The sequence below is a fragment of the Euprymna scolopes genome, chromosome 22, assembly GCF_053919585.1.
Source record: "Euprymna scolopes isolate OS-2025 chromosome 22, ASM5391958v1, whole genome shotgun sequence".
NCBI classification, from domain to species: domain Eukaryota; kingdom Metazoa; phylum Mollusca; class Cephalopoda; order Sepiida; family Sepiolidae; genus Euprymna; species Euprymna scolopes.
In genome coordinates this window covers 37,877,223-37,901,822 of record NC_136503.1, presented here as the reverse complement: position 1 = coordinate 37,901,822, position 24,600 = coordinate 37,877,223, and the positions used below count along the sequence as shown (strand labels likewise).

Below are 24,600 nucleotides of genomic sequence, written 5' to 3'. Positions count from 1 at the left end.
ATGTGGGTAATAATAGTTTGTCGAGTTGTTACATGGACAGTTTTGTTTCGGGGAGAAAGCTTGCTTCGAATCTTAAAAGGTAATAAAATATCTCTTTAAAAAAGAAAAAAATCTTGTATCGTTTGACTTTCTTAAAAAAAATTGTAATAAAGATTTTTTTTTTCTTGGACATGTATAACTTTTCCTCTTTTATTTCTTCAAATTTTGTTCAGTAAAAAAAATAAAACTTGAAAAAAAAAATTCCATGAAGCAGTCTTTCCATCTTACGTCATGTAGAGATGTTGATGAGATTGGGATGCTCGTTGGAGATGGTCATTTTGTAGAAACATCCGTATTCATCTGACTTATTACTTGCTTGAAATGAAAAAAAAATACCAACATCTCTTCTACAATTAATACATTGACTGAATCTCTTTATACTTTAGTACCAAGCTTTAGATTTTGCTCATTAAAGAAAAATTCAATAATCTCTCTCCCTCTCTTGTTTTCTATTTAACATGTAAAAACGTTGATGAGATTGGGATGCTTGTTGGAGATGGTCATTTTGTAGAAACCTCTGTATTCATCTGACTTGCCTTGCTTGAGATGAATAAGGAAAGAGGGTCACCAGGTTCCATATAAAAATACCAAAATCTTCTCTACAATTAAATCAACTTTATTTTAAGTTTCATTAAGCAGAAGAGAAACATAGGAATACAAGAATTAAGGCAAGTTGGTTCAGCAGACATGTATTAGATAAATGTAATTGAGTTCAGATTCCATACCAAAATAGTACTATTTAAATCCACTTTATTTTGTAGTTTCATTTCTATGATAACACAAGAATATAAGATGGGTTGGTTTAGTCAATATGTATTTGATAAAAGGAATTACGTTGAGGTCTTCAGTCTCAAATGAGTTTGTATCTTGGTACCTTGACTGAATCTCTTTATATTTTAGTACCAAGTTTTAGATTTTGTTCATTAAAAAAAAAAATTCAATTATCCTTCTCTCTCTTGCTTCCCATTTAACATGATGCAAAAACGTTGATGAGATTGGGATGCTTGTTGGAGATGGTCATTTTTGTAGAAGCATCTGTATTCATCTGACTTGATTTGCTTGAGATGAAGGAAAGAGGGTCACCAGGTTCCATCTAAAAAAAAAAAAAAAAAAAAATACCAACATCTTTTCTACAATTAAATCAACTTTAAGTTTCATTAAACAGAACAGAAACATAGAAATACAAGAATTAAGGCAAGTTGATTCAGCAGGCATGTATTAGATAAATGTAATCGAGTTCAGTTTCCATTATGTTCCATATAAAAATACCAACGTCTTCTCTACAATTAAATCCACTTTAGCAGTTTCATTTTTATATGGTAACACAAGAATATAAAACTGGATGGTTCGGTCAGCATATATTAGAGAAAAGGAATTATGTTCAGGTCTTCAGTCTCAAATGAGTTTTTATCTTGCCCCCCCCTCCCCCCAGAGTCATAGCAAGAGATGAATAAAGCAATATGTCTGTTTACATTGGCACCTTGACTGAATCTCTTTATATTTTAGCTAAAACTGTGAACATGAAGTAAAGGTAAGCATGTACAGTAATGTGCTCATCAACTGATGTATTTCTACACAATTTTTAATATGCCTATATAAGCTGCCGAAACTACAAACTAATCACTACACAAGAGATGGCATATAAATAAAAAAAGTAGGTTTCAATCATGTAACTGCTAGTCATGTTTCCCTTGCCCTGCAGTTGGATAATTTTGATATTTCCCAAGCTAACTCTCAAATTCTTAGAATTCAATGGGTCAATCTTGTCCAATCACATGTTTTCAAGTTATCCTTGACCTGTCAACCTTCCTGCGATTCAAAACATTCCTGATTCTGAAATGGTTTATCTTGAAGAATGAACACTCCACATGAGTATACCTGCATAACCGATTCATCGTTAGGATAATATCTATGCTGGGCAAATATAGTGCTTTCAACAAATCCTCTGACATAATGTGTTGCGTTTTTTACAGTACAGATCTTCTTGTTCATATATTAGGTCTGTTTTTGCAGATATTGATGATAATGACTCTCCAGTCTCTTCTTTCTTCGGGCCTTCTAATGAGATCTATAGTTCTGCGTCTTGTAATCTTGTTGAAACCATCCGCAAACTTTGTCTGTCTTCTCCTGCATTTCTTGAAAACAATTTTTCCTAACATCAAATATTTTTTCATCCTGTCTGCCCACATATGTTCGAAGAACTTCAACTGTCTTGACGTGTATGGTATTTAGAAGTAATCTGTTGTACTCTGCCTTACGCATAACATTTTTCATTTGTCTTCTTTTTTTTTTTTCTGGCAATGAGACTCTTAGAATTCTCCTTATAAACCATATCTCTGTTGCTTCTAAACGAGTTTCAGTAACCTTTGTTTGTGTTCAACATTCTCAGCTGTAGAGGAGAATTGACCATATATATGGCTTCAAGAATCTGATTTTTGGGCTCAGTTTTGTTTCTGTTTGTGAAGATGTACTTCATAATGTTAAAGGAGGATTTTGCCATCACGATTCCTTTCTTGATTTCTGAAACACTCTTACCATCAGGTATAATAGTACAATCATTGCATTTGAATGTATCGATCTGTCGAATGGTCTCTCCTTTCCATTTGATGTTACACTTTGGTAATACAGCTTTTTTGGAGATAATCATGTATTCAATAATATAAATATAGTATACATAGTATAAATATTCATCATAATTAGAAATTCCATTATTTATTTTTTTTATTTACTTATTTTTTGCTGATTTTCATTAAATCCATTCTCATTCTTTTCTTTAGTAAAGTAGTTAATCCTAATTACCCTAATCTCTGCTTGTAACTAATCTTTGTTCTTTTTACTAGTTTTGTTACTCTGTTGCAATAGCACCCTGGTTGAGTTGAGATGGCTTCTTCCCTGGATTGCACCACATCCCGAACCATGATTATCCCCCGTAAGGTCACATGAATGGTTTACCAATCTTGATTCCACTGTCAAATGCCAATCATGGACCTGATAATTTAGCTAAGTCTTCTCTGATGATCGGTGCCCACGTCTTCAACTGCCCACCAATATGTTTGCACCGACCAGGCAGAGAAGTAGGGAGGATTACATTACAAATTAATTTATTTTCTGGCTAACAAGCTGCCTACTTGAAGACATTACTGAAATAAAACTGACATCAAAAACTTTGGGGTACTGCATTGGCGGAGAACAGCAGTTGGTATACAGTCTGTTTATCAGCAACACAGGATGGTCAAAGACTTTTAATTTCTACAGATATGTAGATAGATGTATGATAGATTAAGACACGCCTCTTGGTTGATATTAAAGTTTCCCAACATCTCAAAGATTGCAAAGATGGGTCCAGCAGCTCTGAATTTCAATGTTACATTCCAATTTCCATATCCAGAGACTAGGGTTCAAGCCTGAATGTAATACCAGGTTTTAGAACTTTACATATTTTTACAAAAGATCTTTTGAATGCACTATGGAAACGACAATAACCCTATGCAAGTTTCCTTCAAAGGAGGAAGTTCTATGGGAGTATAAAATTCACAAGCAGTCTCCAGTCGTATGTATATCCCTGTTAGAGAAGATGACGATGTTAAATTTTTGCAACTCTTGTCAACATCCTCCTACGTACAGTGCCTGGAATTGCCAAAATGGTCACCCATCTGGTACTGACCAAGCTCAGCATTGCTTAACTTCGGTGATCTAACGAGAACTCGTGTGTTAATGTGATCATGCCATACTACAAAAGATCTTTGGTGCCTTCTAAACATTATTAAAACAATTCAAGTGAAACTTTCTGTCCACAATTGTGCAAACAACAAAACTTGCATGCTAAAACTTATTCACAGTATTTCAACCATAGGCCTTTTTCAATTTTGTTTATCAAACATTTTTTTTTTTTTAAATTGCATTTTTCCTCCAAACAAGGCATAGTACCACTTTGATGTTGGGGGCTACTATCTGGGACTTAATTTGCAAGAGTACTATATAGGAAGTTGAGCGGCAAGATGTCTGTTTACATTACACTTGAACTTCTGCATGTCAGTACAGTCAAGGGAGCAGGAACCTGGAAGGGAATTTCAAAGTCTAGCAGTTCGAGGAAAGAAACTATTAGATTATTCAATAGTTTCTTCTATCTAATTCTGTTTTCAATCAGAAATCCTTTTAAACTGAGGCAATTTTTATTCTTGTCTCAAATCAATTCTATTTCTGAGTGAGCAGGATTTTTCTTGCATTAAAAACTGACCTTGCATCTAACTTTGCCCTCCCCTCCCTTTTTTTTTTTTTTTTTTTTTTTTGTATCAAGTTCCTTCACTGGCGATTGAACTTGCAACTCCAGATAGAACTCCCTCTAGAAAATCTTTGAGTGCTCTAATGATTTTTTTTTTTTCTTCATCATATATTATCCCTTTCTCCGGTTTCTTCATGTTATCTGATTGCATCTAAACAATCCCATCATTCTCAAATTTACTCACAGGTAACAGATTGATCAGTAGAATATGGATTTCCAGGCACTTATCACAGGTGCAGTAAGGTGGGATAGAACCTGGAACCGACTAGTTAGAAGTAGAACACAAGCCTTCTATTACTAACACACTGCATACATGACTGGCATTTGCTGATATCAGTGCCCAAAACACGTAACTATAACGCCATATTCAAAACAAATATTGCTCAGCAATTTATTCCATCCTGTAAAACGAATGTTAAACCTAATATGATGATGATTTTCCATTGAGTAGGCCCTAGTTTAACATGGCCACCATACAAAATTTAGTGCTTATCCAGAATTCTTCCCTATGAAGAAAAGAGAAAAATCAGTATGATGTACATATTCATGACAGAAAGAAAATATTGTACACCAAAAATCACGTAAATTGATCAAATAGTTTTATTTTTTTATTAAGAAAACCATTTTCAAGCGAATTTGAGTCTTTCCAATGTCCATATCCTCCCCCATGATAAGAATAGCTTTCTAAAATCTAGATTTGGAGTTATCTCCTTTGTTTCTTTAGAATTTTTTCAAGATGGCATTGCAATTTGTAGTTTAATCATGAAATTCAATTTTTTTTTTTTTTTTTTTTTTTTTTTTTTTTAAATAAAACTACTCACAGGTACATAATTCATACTGATTTTTCTTTTTTTTTTTTATGGATGGAATTTTGGATAAGCACCTCAAAAATATTTTACCTTGCATTCTTGATGACCACCCTCTTTTATCTATCTTACTGTTAGAACTGAGACTTGGTTTTGTTTGGAGTATAAACATTTTTTTTAATTATTCAAGATGTTTATTAAAGGGTATCGTTTGCATTTTGAAAATATTTTTTTCTGATTAATTTTGCAAATAACTATTATTTTGTGTGTATGTTTGTTTTTCTGTGTTCCTGATTTCGATAGCACATTCCATATTGCTTCTAACTTTTGCATATGTCCTCCAGCTTTGTCATTTTTAACATTTAGCAACCATGTTGGATTTGAACATATTGAAGTAAATTGTGCAGACTTTGCTATTAGGTAAAAATGTATGACATCTTTTTGAACATGAAAACCGGGTTTGAAATTCTGAATATATTTCCGCTGCTTGTTGTCGTAGAATTATTGCCAGACGTCTTTGGTTTTCTTATCAGCTAAAGCACCACTATATACATCATCAAAGAGAAATAGATATTAATCTATGGTTTAGATTAAAACAAGTGTCCAGTATTATGGTTATTTTGTTGTGCATTTTAGACATGATAAGAAAAACACCTTTCTGATTAAACTGCTCATTACGGCATCAAATCGACATATAATGAAAAGAGAAATTAGCTTGGGTGACATAGAATATAACACTAGTTTATTAGCAGTTTCAGCTTTTTATTCTTGCTTAACTATTTAATTGCTACCATTTTTATTTCCAACTAGTTTCTTTCATTAGCTGATTTTGATTTTTACATGTAATCAGCGATCAATGCTGAACCGAAAATGCCTTAGAGGCCATCATACCTGGAGATGCCTACATTTCCTCCTCTTGCCGCCTAAGAAACTCTAACGATTTTTGCCAGATATCAGCTTGTATTTAATTCATGCTCTGGGGCCTTATTAAATCATTACTCAAATTTTGTTTTCTGTCTGGCAACAGGATGCTTGTTGTAATTTGATTAGTGGAAATGGCACTAACCCTATGCGGGTTTAACCAACTTCCTCCAAACAAGGAAGTTCCACTGGAGCATGAAATTCACAAGTGGTCCCCAGTTGCATGTATATTCCCGTTAGGGGAGGCGATGTTAGGTTTTTGTAACTATTGCAGAAACGTGTTGACATCCTCCTATATACAGTGCCTGGAATTCCCAAATTGGTCACCCATCTGGTACTGATTAAGCTCAGCATTGCTTAACTTTGGTGATCTAGTAAAAATCTGTGTGTCAACATGATTATGGTGTGATTTTTCAGTCCAACCATCGACTTGGTCTGTTGATTTTGCTGATGTTATTGACTACTGCACTCAGTTGCAACTAGCGCGTCTTCTCTTGCTGACCTCCTAGTTATTCTTGACCTGCTGCTGATGTTCTGACACTATTTGGGCTGGCTGTCAACAACCTTTATGTTTCTAGTTATCAACTTGACCAGCCTATTAACTGACCACAGTAACCGATATCCTTCTTTCCTGACCAGATACAGGCATTCTTTTGTCCACTTCTAGACTATCTGTCCTTTTCAGGACAGCTATTATATATAAATTCAATGTGATATTCGTCCTTTTCAGGACAACTTCCCTTTCAGCTTCATAGTAGTAATGCAACTTTGGTGCAGTGCACACACTCTACCAATATCGATTGAAGAGAGTTACCGGACTTAGAGATGTTTCCTTAATCTTGATGTCCATATTTCAACCACTGGCATTGGTGAAATAACCCAACCAGGCATTTTATGTGAAGCTTTCTTGTGACATCTAGTTATGTGTACCGTTACAGTGTAATAAGGTTGTTGTTGTTCATGTTTAATTTGTGTCTGTCATGTTTCTTTTCAACTGTAGTATTTGCATTTGTGTTTTTCCCCCCCAAATTGTTAGGCCGACCTTCACTTTCACTTGACAACAATATTATTCAAAAAAAAAACTTTGTCACAATGATTATTTAAAGTGGTTGGATTGATAGATTTCGTTTTCTTTGGTATGATACAAAACTGCACCTTGTGGTGAGGCCTTTAATTTAGGAGCTTTGTGCAGTGTGAAGTCACCCTCTTTGTTGTCATTCTTAGTCCCAGGTCCATTCTAATGTGGAGAGTGGTGCAACCATTTATGGGTTAAATAGAATTGTTTTACAGACTACTACAATAAATGCATCTACAAAACCTACACCTGTCGTACAATCGGCGTACAATGATATGCTGTAAAAAATAAAAATAAATAAAAAATAAAATAAAAGCAACCATTTGGTGTTTTGCTTTTGTACTACTTCCCTTCTATAATAAAGAGCAATGTGTACTCATTTGTAAATATATATGAAAAAAAAAACATGCTGGAAAAATGATGCAATCATTCTACTGCTCCATCAGATATCTCACTGCTGATGCAATTCTCTACCTATATAAAAGCCAGGTACGTCTAAGGTAGGAGCTGCTAGAAGTACTATTCTGCATTGACATTGTTCAAAATAGACTCCGTATTCTAATGGGGATGCTCTTTTCTCTTCCCTGCAACCTCTTTCCCACACAAGGGACATTGAGAAGCTTGTCTCTGCTTTATTGTTATTTTCATGGCAAGTGCTCGTCCGAGCTCCAGTCTATGGTCCCCCCCCTCCAAACTTTCACGAAAAACACTCGTCTAGTTGAAACCACTATCAATAATTTCCCTCACTCTTTATCTGTGCCTAAACCTAAACGTAGATTCCATGAACAAAGCTTCTTTCTTAGAGCTGCACACCAGCTGACTACAATCTGGTAGTCTTCAAGTCCAACATAAACAAATTCTTGAACTGTTCCCTTAAATAATCCACTTTACCAAATTTCCACTACTTAGGATTGCTACAATATTATCCCATTGACTACTTTTACACTCATTAATCCTTATCCTCGAATGGCCTCCAGGCCTTGGTAAGTGGTGCGTCCTATGTAAGAAAAAAAAAATGAATAAATATTTGTCCTGTCACACAAAAAGTCTGTCTGAACACCAATCTATTTCCATAAGATTTTTTTCCTTTCTGCTTTCTATACGGATATGGTTTTTTTTCCCCCTCCCAGTTTGGGATGGAGATATATATATATAATGGGATTGATGATTTTTCGATTTTATTTTTACCCATTTCACTTCTGCTAACCTATCTTGTTTTTTAGTATTCAGCATTATGAATTATAAGCTAAATGGAGGCCATCTAGAACATATGCTGTAGCACGGAGAAAAAAAGGCCAAAGACCCTAGTGTTTTAATGTGATGTTTTGAATATAATAAACTAGTTATGACCAGTTTCATTTCATTCGGACAAAACAATAAGAAACTGGGCCTAATTAGAGTTGGGGCCCGTTTTTTTTGGGGGGGGGTCACCCTGTATAACAACTTGTAATTTCCGCCTCTAACCTCTTCAAGGCACACCAGTTATCATTTCATGGCACACCAATGTGCCGTGACACCGTGGTTGGGAACCACTGTTCTCTATAATTTTTTTTTTCCTATCCTTTTTGACACTGAAAACTACTGTGTGTAATCTATATAATTATAAAACTCAAATGACCTTGTAACGGGTGTTGTAACCCAACATCCAGTTTACAATTTCCAGTTGCGCATGCATACACAAACAAATAATCAATGCAACAATAAAACGTATTGTTTTACTGTGTACGTTTTCAACGTCCAAATTGTTTTTGCTTTGTTTTTTTTCGCATTAAAATTATTCGAATAAACTGTTAATACTTTCTGCATTTTTTTTTTTTTGGCATCGTTCATTTTCATATTATGTTTAAGTTATTTTAACGCAATTTTCTTACAAATCTACTTTAACTCGATGACAACCATAAGAGCATTTTACAACGGCGATTTATCCACCGCCTTCATCTGTTTTTAATTTATTCTCCATTTTTTAATACACCTTTCTTTAAAAAAAACATTCATACATTTTCTTCTGCACTACCAACATAAATAACCCCGAAAATGTTTTTTTTTAATTTGTGTTACGAATAATCAACGTGGCAATAAAACATTGTTTTACTGTGTACGTTTTCAGCGTCCCAATTGTTTTTTTTTGTGTGTTTTTGCGTTTAAATTTAAAGATATATCAAAATCTGTTCAGTGCACATTTACCACTTACCACTTATAATTCAATTGTAAGTTTGTTGTTTTTGTTTTTTTTTTTTTGTTTTTTTTTTCAAAATAAACAATAATAAACAGAACGACTCATAGAAATCTATCTATATTCTTTTTTCATTTTAATATACTTTCATAGAAATGTTTCTGCTAAGTCATAAAAAAAACTATTTTCTTTACGTCACAAGTGTCAAGCTCATACATTAATTCCATAGCTAATAGAACATACTGACCCAACGGGTCACGGGTAGTCTAGTTATATATATATATATATATATATATATATATATATGGCGATACTTTAGGCCAAGGCACGTGCGTGCAGTCTGCACTTTCACCTTCCTTTTGCACGCCAATTCCATTGCCTCCCTAGCTTTGGTTATATTGTGTCTGTGACAGTTGGTTTATTGATTGTATCTCATAGCCATTCAATATATATATATATATATATATATATATATATATATATATATATATAGTGTGTGTGTGTTTAATACCTTTGAGTTCTTCATGGCAATATTACCCTCCTCTCTTGCATTCCATGCGAAACATTTCCTGTTTCTCTCTCGCTCTCTCACACCCTTACTGTCTACCTTTCTTTCTCTGCTACCCCCCTCTTTCCTTTTAGCAAGTCTTCAAGTACCCCCACCTCCATCGACGGCTCTCCGTCTTCTCTTTACATGGGACTAGAGAGCACACGGTAGCCTATTTGGCAATTGTTATGATTTAGCATCCCCCACCAACCATCATCGCACTCTTTTCTCTTTTTCCTTCTCTCTCGCTCCTCTTCATTCAACTCTTCACGGCCGTTGCATCTATTGAGATGTAAAAAGAAGACACAGAAGGAAAAAAAAAACAAAAAAACAAGTAAGACAGTGTAAAAAAAAAAACAACCTAACAATTACTCTCCATTGATAAATGCCTGACAGTTGTATATATTTGGTTAGTATATAAAAACAAACGTATGCAATCATAAATGATACAGTATTATTCTATTTTCGCCCAACTAGCATCTGTTTTTCCTTTCTCCAGGTAAGACGTCATCCAGTCTTTTTTTTCTCCCATCATTTCTTTCTTCTCTACATCCCTTTAATTCTTAAAAAAAAAAACACACACACACAAAACAAAACCTTCTTAAAGACAGCCTGAACAAAAAAAAACTGTAAGTAATTAGTAAGCAAATAATTAAGTATACTTGACAAGTGAATGGTTTTTGCAGCACTATTTTGACTGTTACTTGTTTTTGTTTATTTTGTTTCGTCCAGGTGTTGCACGTACAGCTTGCATTATTTATTTTCCCTTTTTGCAACTACCAATATCATTGCTTCATGTTCGTCTGTGGTGTTACAACCTTGCAATAACAACACTATATTTTTTATACATCATTCTTTTTTATACTCTTTTTTTTATTCAACCTTGTCTTGAGTGCTGCAAATGATTCTGTAAATTGTGCTATCCAGGTTTATCGTCTGCTTTTACTTTCATTATTTGTGTTTTGTGCAGGCTCGTGTGTGTGTCTATATATATATATATATATATATATATATGTATATAATATAAAGAGTTGAGGACTGGTTTCTTCTGTGGAAAGCAACCATTTATTAAGTCGCCTGACAAGGACTTCTGGTTTTAACCGACCATTTGTCCGAAACATTAGTATGTCGAGTGTCGCGCCCATATAAATTTGTTTATATTAATAAAAATATATCTTGCTCTTCTCGTATTGAGAACTCTTAACCTCGTTCAATTCATTAGTTATCACTTCTTTAACCTGGGTGTGTGCGTGCGTACGTACATGTATAATTAATATTATATATATATTATTATAATAATGACCGTCCCAGACCATGTAAAATTAATTCCAGAACAGTTTTACACCACTTTTATGTACCCTTATGAAGAATCAAAATATAATACCAAACCGTATGTCTAGAATCCTTAATCCAATTTTAATCAAAATCCATTACACGATTTGGAGTCTAGAAAATATCTAAAATTTAAGATCAAAAATTGAAATTTGGGGAATCTTGCTTCATTGGTATCTAATGACCATGCAAATCTATTAGACTTTTCAAATGGAAGGTTGTACCCATATTACACCTCCCTAAAAACCATTTAAAATACTCCCAAAGTAACTGGAATTTGGAGAATATTAATTGATGTTTAATACCTGTTGTTAAAATTTCATATAAATCGATGATATCCACCATTTTGTTTTTTTCTCTACTAAACCAGATATAGCCCATATTAACCACTCTTATGCTTATCTCTGTTCCCAAATACATAATGACCGGTCCATTAGTTTAAAAGTTTACAACAAAATATATGTATGTGTGCGTTAACATTTACGACAAAAAAAAAGTAATGTGGCCATGTTTTGCCTAAAATATATATTCTAAAATTCATAATGGTCAAATCATTAGTTATGGAGATTATTCTGTACAGAAAAACAATATTCTAAACACTGAAGGTCCGGTTGATATAAGAATTAAAAAAAAAAACATATGCAGAGAACTACTATATGTAAAAATATTAAATAGTAAATAAAACTGTTCCCAGCAAAATGGAATAATATAAAACTATAGCTCTAGTATTACACTATCGAGCTATTTAAATGAACTTTGTTATTAATATTTGTACTTAAATACAAAATGGAAAATTTTTATTTCAAGTGTATGTATGTATATATATATATATATATATATATATATATAAATTCCACAGCCAAACAACGCCGCAGCTCACAAGAGCCATGACAGCCAACGAACCGGAAGTCCAAGACTCGAGTTTCGCCCTCATTTGGGCTCATCAGTTAGACACATCCGCACTCAGGATTCGAAACCCGAGTCTTGGACTTCCGGTTCGTTGGCTGTCATGGCTCTTGTGAGCTGCAGCGTTGTTTGGCTGTGGAATTTATTATACAATCTCTCACATTCTGAAAATCATATATATATATATATGTGCTTCGTTCTAAACTTTTTATTTCTTTATTATTATTTTTTTTTTTTTTATTAATGCAATGCTAGCATTTAAAACCGACATTAAACTGATGAAATGATGATAGAGAACCACTTATGCATGAAGCAGATGTTATTTGTAAATATTCTATTTTTACATATGACTAGGGGGGGGGGTGTTTGTTGGTGTGTGGGGTGGGGAGGGGGTGATCAAAACAACGTTGTTTTAAAAAATAACGTTGGCCGGGTGTTTGGAGGTGTAAAAGAAAAAAAAAAAAAAGTTTTAGTAAGAAAGTAGGCTTGAACCCCAAACCTTTGACATGGAGGTGGAAACGAAATGGAAAAAAACCCTAGGACCTAACCATCTTAGCCACGAGAGAAGAGGAATGAAAAGCATCTTAATTTAACCATTATGAAATGGAATTGACAGGTGCAAGAAACTTAAGTCGCGCGATGTTTGACCTTGAAACATGAAGCGGTTGCAAGCCAGTTTTCGCTTGTTTTATACTCAAAAGCAAAAGAAACACGCAGCGATCAAAATGTCTGGAAAAAATAGCGCGTGAAAGTCGGGCAAATTAAATACACACGCGACCCCCGTTCTTAAGTCGTAGATATTATCATTTAGACGTGATATAAAGTTTTAAGAAGAAGCGAGCCGAGCGAGAAGGCCGACGAAAAAGGCCTTTGCAGACATACACAAAAACCGAACATACATACATACATACATGCACACATTTTCGCTTTTATATATATAAATAATCAACAACTTATAATAAATGGTGTGTAATCAGTAGACGTACCTGTTGTGTCGCTATCACTATTTCTTTTATTTTGATTTCAATTGAAAATGTCATAACACAAGCAGATATGTCATAGTTTATGTTGATTAATCGGACTATTATTCTCATCTTTAGTGTTATTAGCACAACGTTTCAGTCGCTGCAACCTGCAACCTTCTTCTGGTGTTGAGAACATGCTTCTTTTCCCACTAAGGGAAAAAGGGTTGGCTCTGGATTACAAGAATTCAAACCGTTTGTTTGAGGATGGGTCCGTAGATCATAAAGAAGTTTCAAACATCAGGGGTCACTTATCTTGGTGACCCCCCAATGATTGAACCTTAAATTGAAAATGTCAAATGTTAAGACAATCTTTTTGCATAACTAAAAATGGTAAATCTCTTCTATATTATTATTGTTATAGAAATATTATTCTTTCTAGAAGTAAAGTCGCTTGTTATCTAATTTACATGTTTGATGTGTACACACCTATGAAAATTATGATGATGCTCTCTAACTGTTGACAGATATTAAGAAATATTCAAGTGGTTCAATTCATATATGGTGAGATGGGGGAGGGGCGCAAGATGGCTGACTTGTTCGATTATAAATAGGGCTATGACAACAGCATATTCTTTTCATTGTTTTGACTCTCGAGTATATATCCGATACAGTCAATGAACTGAGGACTACATCACTCTATATAAAAGCATATAATATATCAACAGATACACACTGGAGTCAAAACAACGAAAAGAATATGCTGTTGTCCTAGCCCTAGTTATAAATTATGGCTTACTAAAACAATTAAAACAATGTTTTTTTTTGTTTTGTTTTTTTAAACATATCTCAATCCCAGAATTAAGATATATTTTAGCATATATTTTGTGATAGTAAAGTATATAGTAATGCTTGATACTAAAATAGCTATTAGTAGATCCGATATATATTAATGGGATCTTTTGCTTGCATCAACAAGTTGTTTTTTGTTCTGTACAACTTCAAAACGGTATGTGTGTGTGTGTGTGTGTGTGTGTCTGTGAAAATATTGAACCAATTGAGCTCTTAAATTACTGATCACATAACACTGAAATTAACAGGAAATAGTAATCATACACCAAGGATGGTTTATAACTAGTAAAAAAAACTTTGTTTGGATGGATAACGCCTACAGAAGTCAAGAAGTTGAAATGCAAAAATGTTTATTTCAACTTGCTAATATATTTGTATTAGTTTGTGCATGCATAAAACTAATCCTGGCTAAAAGTGGTTTAATTTTAAAACCTGTCTGTTGGATTAGCTCAACTGATAGGAACACGTCTGGGAGCACTAAATGTTTTGGTTTAAGTTCTAGCTTATAGCACTCAACTCTTTTTATTTTGGTCCTCTGACAAAGGAGGGATTGGGCCTAGTAACTCACTTCTGTTCGTTTGTCCGCACTTTTCTCAATAACCACGCCTTGGATTTAAAAAAAAATTTGCACAAACATTAGTAATGGTGAAAGTAAATTTTTGCCAGAATGGATTTTCCGGGATAACTCTGGTTACCCCCTAGGGGCAAAATTGCTCTTATATCATTTGTCCATTCGGACTTTTCTCAGTAACTACGCTTTGGATATTTTTTTTTTTTTTTTTTTTTTTCAAATTTTGCACAAACATTAGTCATGGTGAAAGTAAATTTTTAACTCCTGGAGGAGGACCCCGCATGTTTGCTTTGATACTTTTAAACTCAATACTATATTAGGTACAATATAATATTCAATAGAGAATTGGCTCTGTAATAATAAATACAAATTTTGCATGAATTAAAATATATTTAAGCATATTTTAAACCTCCCTACCCGCACTAGTTCAATATTGGCTCTGGCACCACCGGTGGTGGCTCTGAAGAGATCGTACAGAATGAAACCTCAAGTGAAACGACCTAAAAATGTATGTTAATCCTGTTTTTGAACACAGTATTCAGTAATAATGTAATAAAGCTTTTTGAGAATAATGATAGTCTATCTTGCATACTATTTTATATTGTTATCTCTCTCTCTCATCATCCGTCGCGCCTCTCTCTCTCTCTCATCATCCGTCGCGCCTCTCTCTCTCTCATCGTCCGTCGCGCCTCTCTCTCTCTCATCGTCCGTCGCGCCTCTCTCTCTCTCATCGTCCGTCGCGCCTCTCTCTCTCTCATCGTCCGTCGCGCCTCTCTCTCTCTCATCGTCCGTCGCGCCTCTCTCTCTCTCATCGTCCGTCGCGCCTCTCTCTCTCTCATCGTCCGTCGCGCCTCTCTCTCTCTCATCGTCCGTCGCGCCTCTCTCTCTCTCATCGTCCGTCGCGCCTCTCTCTCTCTCATCGTCCGTCGCGCCTCTCTCTCTCTCATCGTCCGTCGCGCCTCTCTCTCTCTCATCGTCCGTCGCGCCTCTCTCTCTCTCATCGTCCGTCGCGCCTCTCTCTCTCTCTCATCGTCCGTCGCGCCTCTCTCTCTCTCTCATCGTCCGTCGCGCCTCTCTCTCTCTCTCATCGTCCGTCGCGCCTCTCTCTCTCTCTCATCGTCCGTCGCGCCTCTCTCTCTCTCATCGTCCTTCGCGCCTCTCTCTCTCTCTCTCATCATCCTTCGCGCCTCTCTCTCTCTCTCTCCTCGTCCGTCGCGCCTCTCTCTCTCTCCTCGTCCGTCGCGCCTCTCTCTCTCTCCTCGTCCGTCGCGCCTCTCTCTCTCTCCTCGTCCGTCGCGCCTCTCTCTCTCTCTCCTCGTCCGTCGCGCCTCTCTCTCTCTCTCTCCTCGTCCGTCGCGCCTCTCTCTCTCTCTCTCTCCTCGTCCGTCGCGCCTCTCTCTCTCTCTCCTCGTCCGTCGCGCCTCTCTCTCTCTCTCCTCGTCCGTCGCGCCTCTCTCTCTCTCTCTCATCGTCCGTTGCGCCTCTCTCTCTCTCATCGTCCGTCGCGCCTCTCTCTCTCTCATCGTCCGTCGCGCCTCTCTCTCTCTCATCGTCCGTCGCGCCTCTCTCTCTCTCATCGTCCGTCGCGCCTCTCTCTCTCTCATCGTCCGTCGCGCCTCTCTCTCTCTCATCGTCCGTCGCGCCTCTCTCTCTCTCATCGTCCGTCGCGCCTCTCTCTCTCTCATCGTCCGTCGCGCCTCTCTCTCTCTCATCGTCCGTCGCGCCTCTCTCTCTCTCATCGTCCGTCGCGCCTCTCTCTCTCTCATCGTCCGTCGCGCCTCTCTCTCTCTCATCGTCCGTCGCGCCTCTCTCTCTCTCATCGTCCGTCGCGCCTCTCTCTCTCTCTCATCGTCCGTCGCGCCTCTCTCTCTCTCATCATCCTTCGCGCCTCTCTCTCTCTCTCTCATCATCCTTCGCGCCTCTCTCTCTCTCTCTCATCATCCTTCGCGCCTCTCTCTCTCTCTCTCATCGTCCTTCGCGCCTCTCTCTCTCTCTCTCCTCGTCCGTCGCGCCTCTCTCTCTCTCCTCGTCCGTCGCGCCTCTCTCTCTCTCCTCGTCCGTCGCGCCTCTCTCTCTCTCTCTCTCCTCGTCCGTCGCGCCTCTCTCTCTCTCTCCTCGTCCGTCGCGCCTCTCTCTCTCTCTCCTCGTCCGTCGCGCCTCTCTCTCTCTCTCTCCTCGTCCGTCGCGCCTCTCTCTCTCTCTCTCCTCGTCCGTCGCGCCTCTCTCTCTCTCTCTCCTCGTCCGTCGCGCCTCTCTCTCTCTCTCTCTCCTCGTCCGTCGCGCCTCTCTCTCTCTCTCCTCGTCTGTCGCGCCTCTCTCTCTCTCTCCTCGTCTGTCGCGCCTCTCTCTCTCTCTCCTCGTCCGTCGCGCCTCTCTCTCTCATCATCTTTCGCGCCTCTCTCTCTCATCATCCTTCGCGCCTCTCTCTCTCTCTCATCATCCTTCGCGCCTCTCTCTCTCTCATCATCCTTCGCGCCTCTCTCTCTCTCATCATCCTTCGCGCCTCTCTCTCTCTCATCATCCTTCGCGCCTCTCTCTCTCTCATCATCCTTCGCGCCTCTCTCTCTCTCATCATCCTTCGCGCCTCTCTCTCTCTCATCATCCTTCGCGCCTCTCTCTCTCTCTCTCATCATCCTTCGCGCCTCTCTCTCTCTCTCTCTCTCATCATCCTTCGCGCCTCTCTCTCTCTCATCATCCTTCGCGCCTCTCTCTCTCTCTCTCTCATCATCCTTCGCGCCTCTCTCTCTCTCTCTCTCATCATCCTTCGCGCCTCTCTCTCTCTCTCTCATCATCCTTCGCGCCTCTCTCTCTCTCTCTCATCATCCTTCGCGCCTCTCTCTCTCTCTCTCATCATCCTTCGCGCCTCTCTCTCTCTCTCTCATCATCCTTCGCGCCTCTCTCTCTCTCTCTCATCATCCTTCGCGCCTCTCTCTCTCTCTCATCATCCTTCGCGCCTCTCTCTCTCTCTCTCTCATCATCCTTCGCGCCTCTCTCTCTCTCTCTCTCATCATCCTTCGCGCCTCTCTCTCTCTCTCTCTCATCATCCTTCGCGCCTCTCTCTCTCTCTCTCATCATCCTTCGCGCCTCTCTCTCTCTCTCTCATCATCCTTCGCGCCTCTCTCTCTCTCTCTCATCATCCTTCGCGCCTCTCTCTCTCTCTCTCATCATCCTTCGCGCCTCTCTCTCTCTCTCTCATCATCCTTCGCGCCTCTCTCTCTCTCTCTCATCATCCTTCGCGCCTCTCTCTCTCTCTCTCATCATCCTTCGCGCCTCTCTCTCTCTCTCTCATCATCCTTCGCGCCTCTCTCTCTCTCTCTCATCATCCTTCGCGCCTCTCTCTCTCTCTCTCATCATCCTTCGCGCCTCTCTCTCTCTCTCTCATCATCCTTCGCGCCTCTCTCTCTCTCTCTCATCATCCTTCGCGCCTCTCTCTCTCTCTCTCATCATCCTTCGCGCCTCTCTCTCTCTCTCTCATCATCCTTCGCGCCTCTCTCTCTCTCTCTCATCATCCTTCGCGCCTCTCTCTCTCTCTCTCATCATCCTTCGCGCCTCTCTCTCTCTCTCATCATCCTTCGCGCCTCTCTCTCTCATCATCCTTCGCGCCTCTCTCTCTCTCTCATCATCCTTCGCGCCTCTCTCTCTCTCTCATCATCCTTCGCGCCTCTCTCTCTCTCTCATCATCCTTCGCGCCTCTCTCTCTCTCTCATCATCCTTCGCGCCTCTCTCTCTCTCTCTCTCATCATCCTTCGCGCCTCTCTCTCTCTCTCTCTCTCTCATCATCCTTCGCGCCTCTCTCTCTCTCTCATCATCCTTCGCGCCTCTCTCTCTCTCTCATCATCCTTCGCGCCTCTCTCTCTCTCTCATCATCCTTCGCGCCTCTCTCTCTCTCTCATCATCCTTCGCGCCTCTCTCTCTCTCTCTCTCTCATCATCCTTCGCGCCTCTCTCTCTCTCTCATCATCCTTCGCGCCTCTCTCTCTCATCATCCTTCGCGCCTCTCTCTCTCATCATCCTTCGCGCCTCTCTCTCTCTCTCTCTCATCATCCTTCGCGCCTCTCTCTCTCTCATCATCCTTCGCGCCTCTCTCTCTCTCTCATCATCCTTCGCGCCTCTCTCTCTCTCTCATCATCCTTCGCGCCTCTCTCTCTCTCATCATCCTTCGCGCCTCTCTCTCTCTCATCATCCTTCGCGCCTCTCTCTCTCTCATCATCCTTCGCGCCTCTCTCTCTCTCATCATCCTTCGCGCCTCTCTCTCATCATCCTTCGCGCCTCTCTCTCTCTCTCATCATCCTTCGCGCCTCTCTCTCTCTCTCTCTCATCATCCTTCGCGCCTCTCTCTCTCTCTCTCATCATCCTTCGCGCCTCTCTCTCTCTCATCATCATCCTTCGCGCCTCTCTCTCTCTCTCTCTCATCATCCTTCGCGCCTCTCTCTCTCTCTCTCATCATCCTTCGCGCCTCTCTCTCTCTCATCATCCTTCGCGCCTCTCTCTCTCTCATCATCCTTCGTGCCTCTCTCTCTCTCATCATCCTTCGCGCCTCTCTCTCTCTCATCATCCTTCGCGCCTCTCTCTCTCTCATCATCCTTCGCGCCTCTCTCTCTCTCATCATCCTTCGCGCCTCTCTCTCTCTCATCATCCTTCGCGCCTCTCTCTCTCTCTCTCATCATCCTTCGCGCCTCTCTCTCTCTCTCTCATCATCCTTCGCGCCTCTCTCTCTCTCTCTCATCATCCTTCGCGCCTCTCTCTCTCTCTCTCATCATCCTTTGCGCCTCTCTCTCTCTCTCTCTCATCATCCTTTGCGCCTCTCTCTCTCTCTCATCATCCTTTGCGCCTCTCTCTCTCTCTCATCATCCTTCGCGCCTCTCTCTCTCTCTCTCATCATCCTTCGCGCCTCTCTCTCTCTCTCTCATCATCCTTCGCGCCTCTCTCTCTCTCTCTCATCATCCTTCGCGCCTCTCTCTCTCTCTCTCATCATCCTTCGCGCCTCTCTCTCTCTCTCTCATCATCCTTCGCGCCTCTCTCTCTCTCTCTCATCATCCTTCGCGCCTCTCTCTCTCTCTCTCATCATCCTTCGCGCCTCTCTCTCTCTCTCTCATCATCCTTCGCGCCTCTCTCTCTCTCTCATCATCCTTCGCGCCTCTCTCTCTCTCTCTCATCATCCTTCGCGCCTCTCTCTCTCTCTCATCATCCTTCGCGCCTCTCTCTCTCTCTCTTATCATCCTTCGCGCCTCTCTCTCTCTCTCTTATCATCCTTCGCGCCTCTCTCTCTCTCTCTCATCATCCTTCGCGCCTCTCTCTCTCTCTCTCATCATCCGTGGCGCCCCCCTCTCTCTCTCTCTCTCTCATCATCCGTGGCGCCCCCCTCTCTCTCTCTCTCTCTCATCATCCGTGGCGCCCCCCTCTCTCTCTCTCTCTCTCATCATCCGTGGCGCCCCCCTCTCTCTCTCTCTCTCTCATCATCCGTGGCGCCCCCCTCTCTCTCTCTCTCTCTCATCATCCGTGGCGCCCCCCTCTCTCTCTCTCTCTCTCTCTCATCATCCGTGGCGCCCCCCTCTCTCTCTCTCTCTCCGTCCGTGGCGCCCCCCCCCTCTCTCTCCATCCGTGGCGCCCCCCCCTCTCTCTCTCCGTCCGTTGCGCCCCCTCTCTCTCTCTCTCTCTCCATCCGTCGCGCCTCTCTCTCTTTTTTTCTTTATTTTCAATCCTTTCATAAAATTTTTGACTTTTCAACTGAAAATCGTTTCATTTTAATTAACCCTTGTGTAAAATGTTCCCTCTCAATTGCACACTTCATTTCTCAAATCCGGCACCCAGCACCTCGAAGCAGAGTTTTCTCTTTGCACCTAATCTACCTCACCTGGCCCCCACAAAATCCATTTTCTCCTCACTCCTTTCTAATTATTTTCCTCTTCTGCATACTTTATTTCCCAATCCCATCTCCTACTTAAACTTTTCAACCTCAATTATGCCTTAGTTAAAATAACAAACTACATCCACAATTTGGGAACTTTATGAAGGTGAAGATTTTCCCCCTGTTGCCGTTATTCCCAGATCCACCCTGCCCTGGAGTAATGGTAATATACCTACTGAACCCTTTTCTATAAGCTAACTAGAATCTATCTACAAAATATACATGCCTACCAAACAAAAAAGGCAATCTATAAATAATAAAAAATATTATATTGCAGCATAAAACCTTGTACTAATATTACTCTATTCAATACTATTTTCCTTTTTGTCTTGGAGTAAAATGTAGTACCTGTTCTGATACTACACTTCGTCTTATACATCTTCATCGATGAATGAGACCTCCTTCTAGATGAAGGCAATCTTAATTGCCGCCCTAATTCAATACCCCTTTTTTGAGAACTTGACTTTTTCCCACATTAAAAATCAACCTTTTCTGGACTCGTAGGGAGAAACAAACGGGGTTGATATGCTGTAAAAAGAAAATAACCAAACTATTATAATAAACGAATTTTATTATGTAATAAAAACAAGGTGTTTGGCTTCTATATAGACTCAGAAAGTATTGAATAGATGGAGAAAAGTCAAAGGTTAGAAAAACATGGCCTAGATCAACTCTGAAGGTCACAAGTTAAAGAATCAAATTATCATGGAATCCTCCAGTCAGTTCCATTTTCTTTTCTTTTTAATTTTAATATAGAATAACCCTAAAAACGTGGGAAAAGAACTTTGCAAAATTTTATTTGCTATAGTGGAGAAAAGTAAGCACTTAAGTATAGAAATTTACAAATAATTTAATGAAATCGTCAATAATTTTCGATTCTCTGAAAAAATGTGACCTAGTTTCGGTCACAATCACCAAATCTTCATTTTAAATACAATGAGCGTTAATTATTTTGCTTTTATAAATCTATATATCTTTAATAGTGAGTGTGTATGAGGACACTTCTCAACCTATATACTCAATGAATTTTTAATCTACAGACTTGAAATTTGGTATATAGGGTATTCAGACATGCAGAAAACTTTTTAATCAGTTTTCATCCAGAAAAACAGCTTATAAGGGGTCAAAATTGAAAAATTGGTATGTGCAGGTTGTAGGATTTTTATCTGTTTGTAAACTGTTTCATGAATTTGCATGCGTCAATGGTTCATATGACAGATTGCTTATGTTAAGAATAAGTAGATATAAAAACACTTTTTAAAGGTCTTGTCAAACTGGCCTGATTGTTATCATACTTGACTCACTGCCTTTAGGTTTTGGTTTCGATCTCAGCTCGAGTATTTTTTTATTTATTTTTTTTTTTATTACAAGAAGTGATCCGTTTTTTTTTTTTTTGTTTTTTTTTTTTGTTTGTTTTTTTTTTTTTTTTTTAAGGAATTTAACGTTAAGTTTAACACACGGTATTTTTTTTTTTAATAATAAATAAGAAATTTGCATTAATTAAAATATAATATTTATGCATATTTTACAACTGAGCAACGTGGGGTGGCCTGCTGGTCTTTAATAAATCTGTATTTTAAAGTTTCCTATTATTCTTAATGAAAGCATTAAATGTTGTCTTTGTAAACTAGGTTGTGAAGTCCGTAACCTGAACACTTTGTCTACAATAATCAAGATCAAAGTGTAGTATCTGTTCTTCAGATGCAGCACTTCCATTTCTTATCTTCTTTCAGTGGAGGAGAAATCCTTCACGACTGAGACAATTTTTATTTTTGTACTTTTTCTCCGCGTTAAACGATCCTGGTGTCTAACTCTGTCCCGTGGGGAGGCATTGTAAATAGGTACAATAATCATATTCGGTTTAACATCTATTTTTACATGCTGGCATGTAAGAAATTCACATTTAAACTAACCTATTTCTGACCAGGTCTTGCTTTCTCTGAAATCCATCCTTATCACTTTCTCCCATGTTTTCCTTAGCCTTCCCCTGCCAGTTGCCCAGACTACATTAACTGTTCTACATCTGAACTCTTATCCATTTTTTTTTCAACATGGCCATGCCATCAGAGTGTCCTGTTCTGCACACAGTTCTCTGTTTTGTCCAGATTTAATCTTTTTCCTGAGGTCATTGATCTAATCCTATCTTTAAGACTTGCATTACACATTCATCGTATCGTCCTCATATTTCTTTCTATACAATGCATGTCCTCAACTCTCACTGGTTGGGTTTCATTTCTATATATTATCACACTGCATATACATGCCTGATAGATTCTTCCCTTCATCGATAAGATTTTGCTGCTTAGTAATGGCATAAGTTACCTCCATCGACTCCTCATAAATTTTTTTAAAGAAATCTGTTACTAGTAATAATTTATAAGTAGTCCTATTTATCCTGCAATGAAAACAGATTGGCAATTGAAGCGGAGATAAATAACTCATAATATGGTCATGTTTACAAAAAATTAATAAGATTTTAAAATATTCATTTTAGTTTTCACTTGTTTCATTTTTGAGTTCAATAAATATTCAAATCGATACCTCTGTTCAGTCCCAAAAGACAAAGGATACCTTCTAGGGGCAGCCGGGTACCCCTCGCTAGTAGTAAAGAAAGACTTTTTAGTCTGTTGATTTAGAATGTGCTTTACGCTAAATAGATAGTTGAATATAATTAAATTTGGGCTCATTTTTGCATTAATACTATTCTCTATTAATTCCTAATTGTACATCAAATGGATACTATAATATTTTTTTGATGAACCTTTTTTTCAACCGATCGGCTCAATTGTTTTTTAAAAAAAAAAAAAAAAAAAAAAAAGATAGAACGGACAGACAAGCTAAAAAAAATATAATATATTTAAAAAAATATTTTGTGTGTATTCATCAAAATTATGTGTACAACAAACATGTTCAAAATCTTGTTTAATAGTTTTAAAAAAATTTGCTAAAATTTTAATTTTTGAACAGAATAGACGCGTCTCTTTTTTTCTTTTTTTTTTTTTTTTTTTTTAAGTGGTGAATTTTTTTTCAAATTCATTTCAGACAGTATTAGGGTTGTCTTACTTGTTATTTGATTTCCCATCCTTTCTAATGCTTTTTTTTTATTATTTCAATAGAATAGGACTGAACTATCAAAAGATAAAATAATTAAATAAAAAATTAAAAAAAAAACTGAGTCATTTCTGATGACCTAAAGAACTTTGACTTTTTAAAAAATTTTCTTTAATTTTCTTTATTGGGATGTGTCTGTGTGTGTGTATGTGCACATGAAAGGTGATTAAGAAATGAAATATGGTTAAAATAATATTGAATAATTTTCGCTCACATAAAAAATAAAATATGTCTAAAAAATGGATGGATAAAAACGTATATATCGGTATAAAAAACAGAAAGAAAAAAAATCAAAAGAATTCCCTATTTTAACCAGAGGTGTTATATTACAAATAGCCATAACAAAAAATATAAAAATCTTTCTAATTAAATTATTTTTACATTTTGTTACTTGCAATTTTTCTTGTCACAATTTTTTTTTTTTTTTTTAAGTTGAATCTAATTTTCACTCTTAATAAATTGACCATTTTGCTGTGAAACTTATGTTTATTACCACATTACTGTTAGTACTTTATGTTAGTAGTATAATTAGTTATACTTAATCTCTACCCTTATTTTTGGTTTGGAAAAATTTTGTCTTTGCACAAATACAAAATAATTTAGTCCTCAGCACCAAGAAAATCTTTGCTTGCTATTCATCCCATGATCCACTCATCACCCTCCTCATCTCCTTACCCTATTCCATTCTTTAGTAATCGGATTATTCTTAGTTCTACACATACTGCATTTCCCTGCAGTTCCTTTTGTCCAATGAATGCTGTTCATTATATTGCATTTCATAACTGGGTAAACAGATCCAAGTGTGCCATGATAGATTATATCATAAAACCCAGACTGTTATGCATACATTGCATAAGACTTTGTGTTGAAGCAACAGCCGTATGTGCTTGCTGCTGAGGTATATTATTTTATGTATCTGCATAAAATTTTATGTATCTATTTCCATATTTACTTTGCCAGTGCTCGATACGTAAGTAGAGCTAGGTAGTAAATTTTCAAAACATACATGGCAATATAACAAAGAATCTGATTGGCTGACTAGTGTGAGAATATAAAACACAAAGCAACATTGATTCCATGCAAGATCCTGATGTATCCTCACAAGGATGAAATGCA

At 38.3% G+C, this 24,600-nt stretch overlaps 1 protein-coding gene across 5 annotated transcripts in view; it reads left to right on the top strand.

Annotated features, from left to right (window-relative positions):
- The window catches only part of LOC145243981 (calcium-regulated heat-stable protein 1-like), a 93,453-nt gene that overhangs the window by 48,735 nt on the left and 20,118 nt on the right, over positions 1 to 24,600 (top strand). Inside the window, exon 1 of one of the 5 annotated variants that reach the window (XM_080107119.1) lies at positions 9,845 to 10,342. The exons of 2 other annotated variants lie outside the window; for them this stretch is intronic. Coding sequence is in view for 1 of the 3 variants with exons in the window: in XM_080107116.1 (XP_079963242.1) it covers positions 10,229 to 10,252 (24 nt within the window). In the remaining 2 variants the exon portion in view is untranslated. Of the gene's footprint in view, positions 1 to 9,844; positions 10,343 to 10,406; positions 10,473 to 24,600 lie in introns of those variants that run through there. 2 more of the 5 variants (XM_080107116.1, XM_080107120.1) reach the window with 2 other exon arrangements.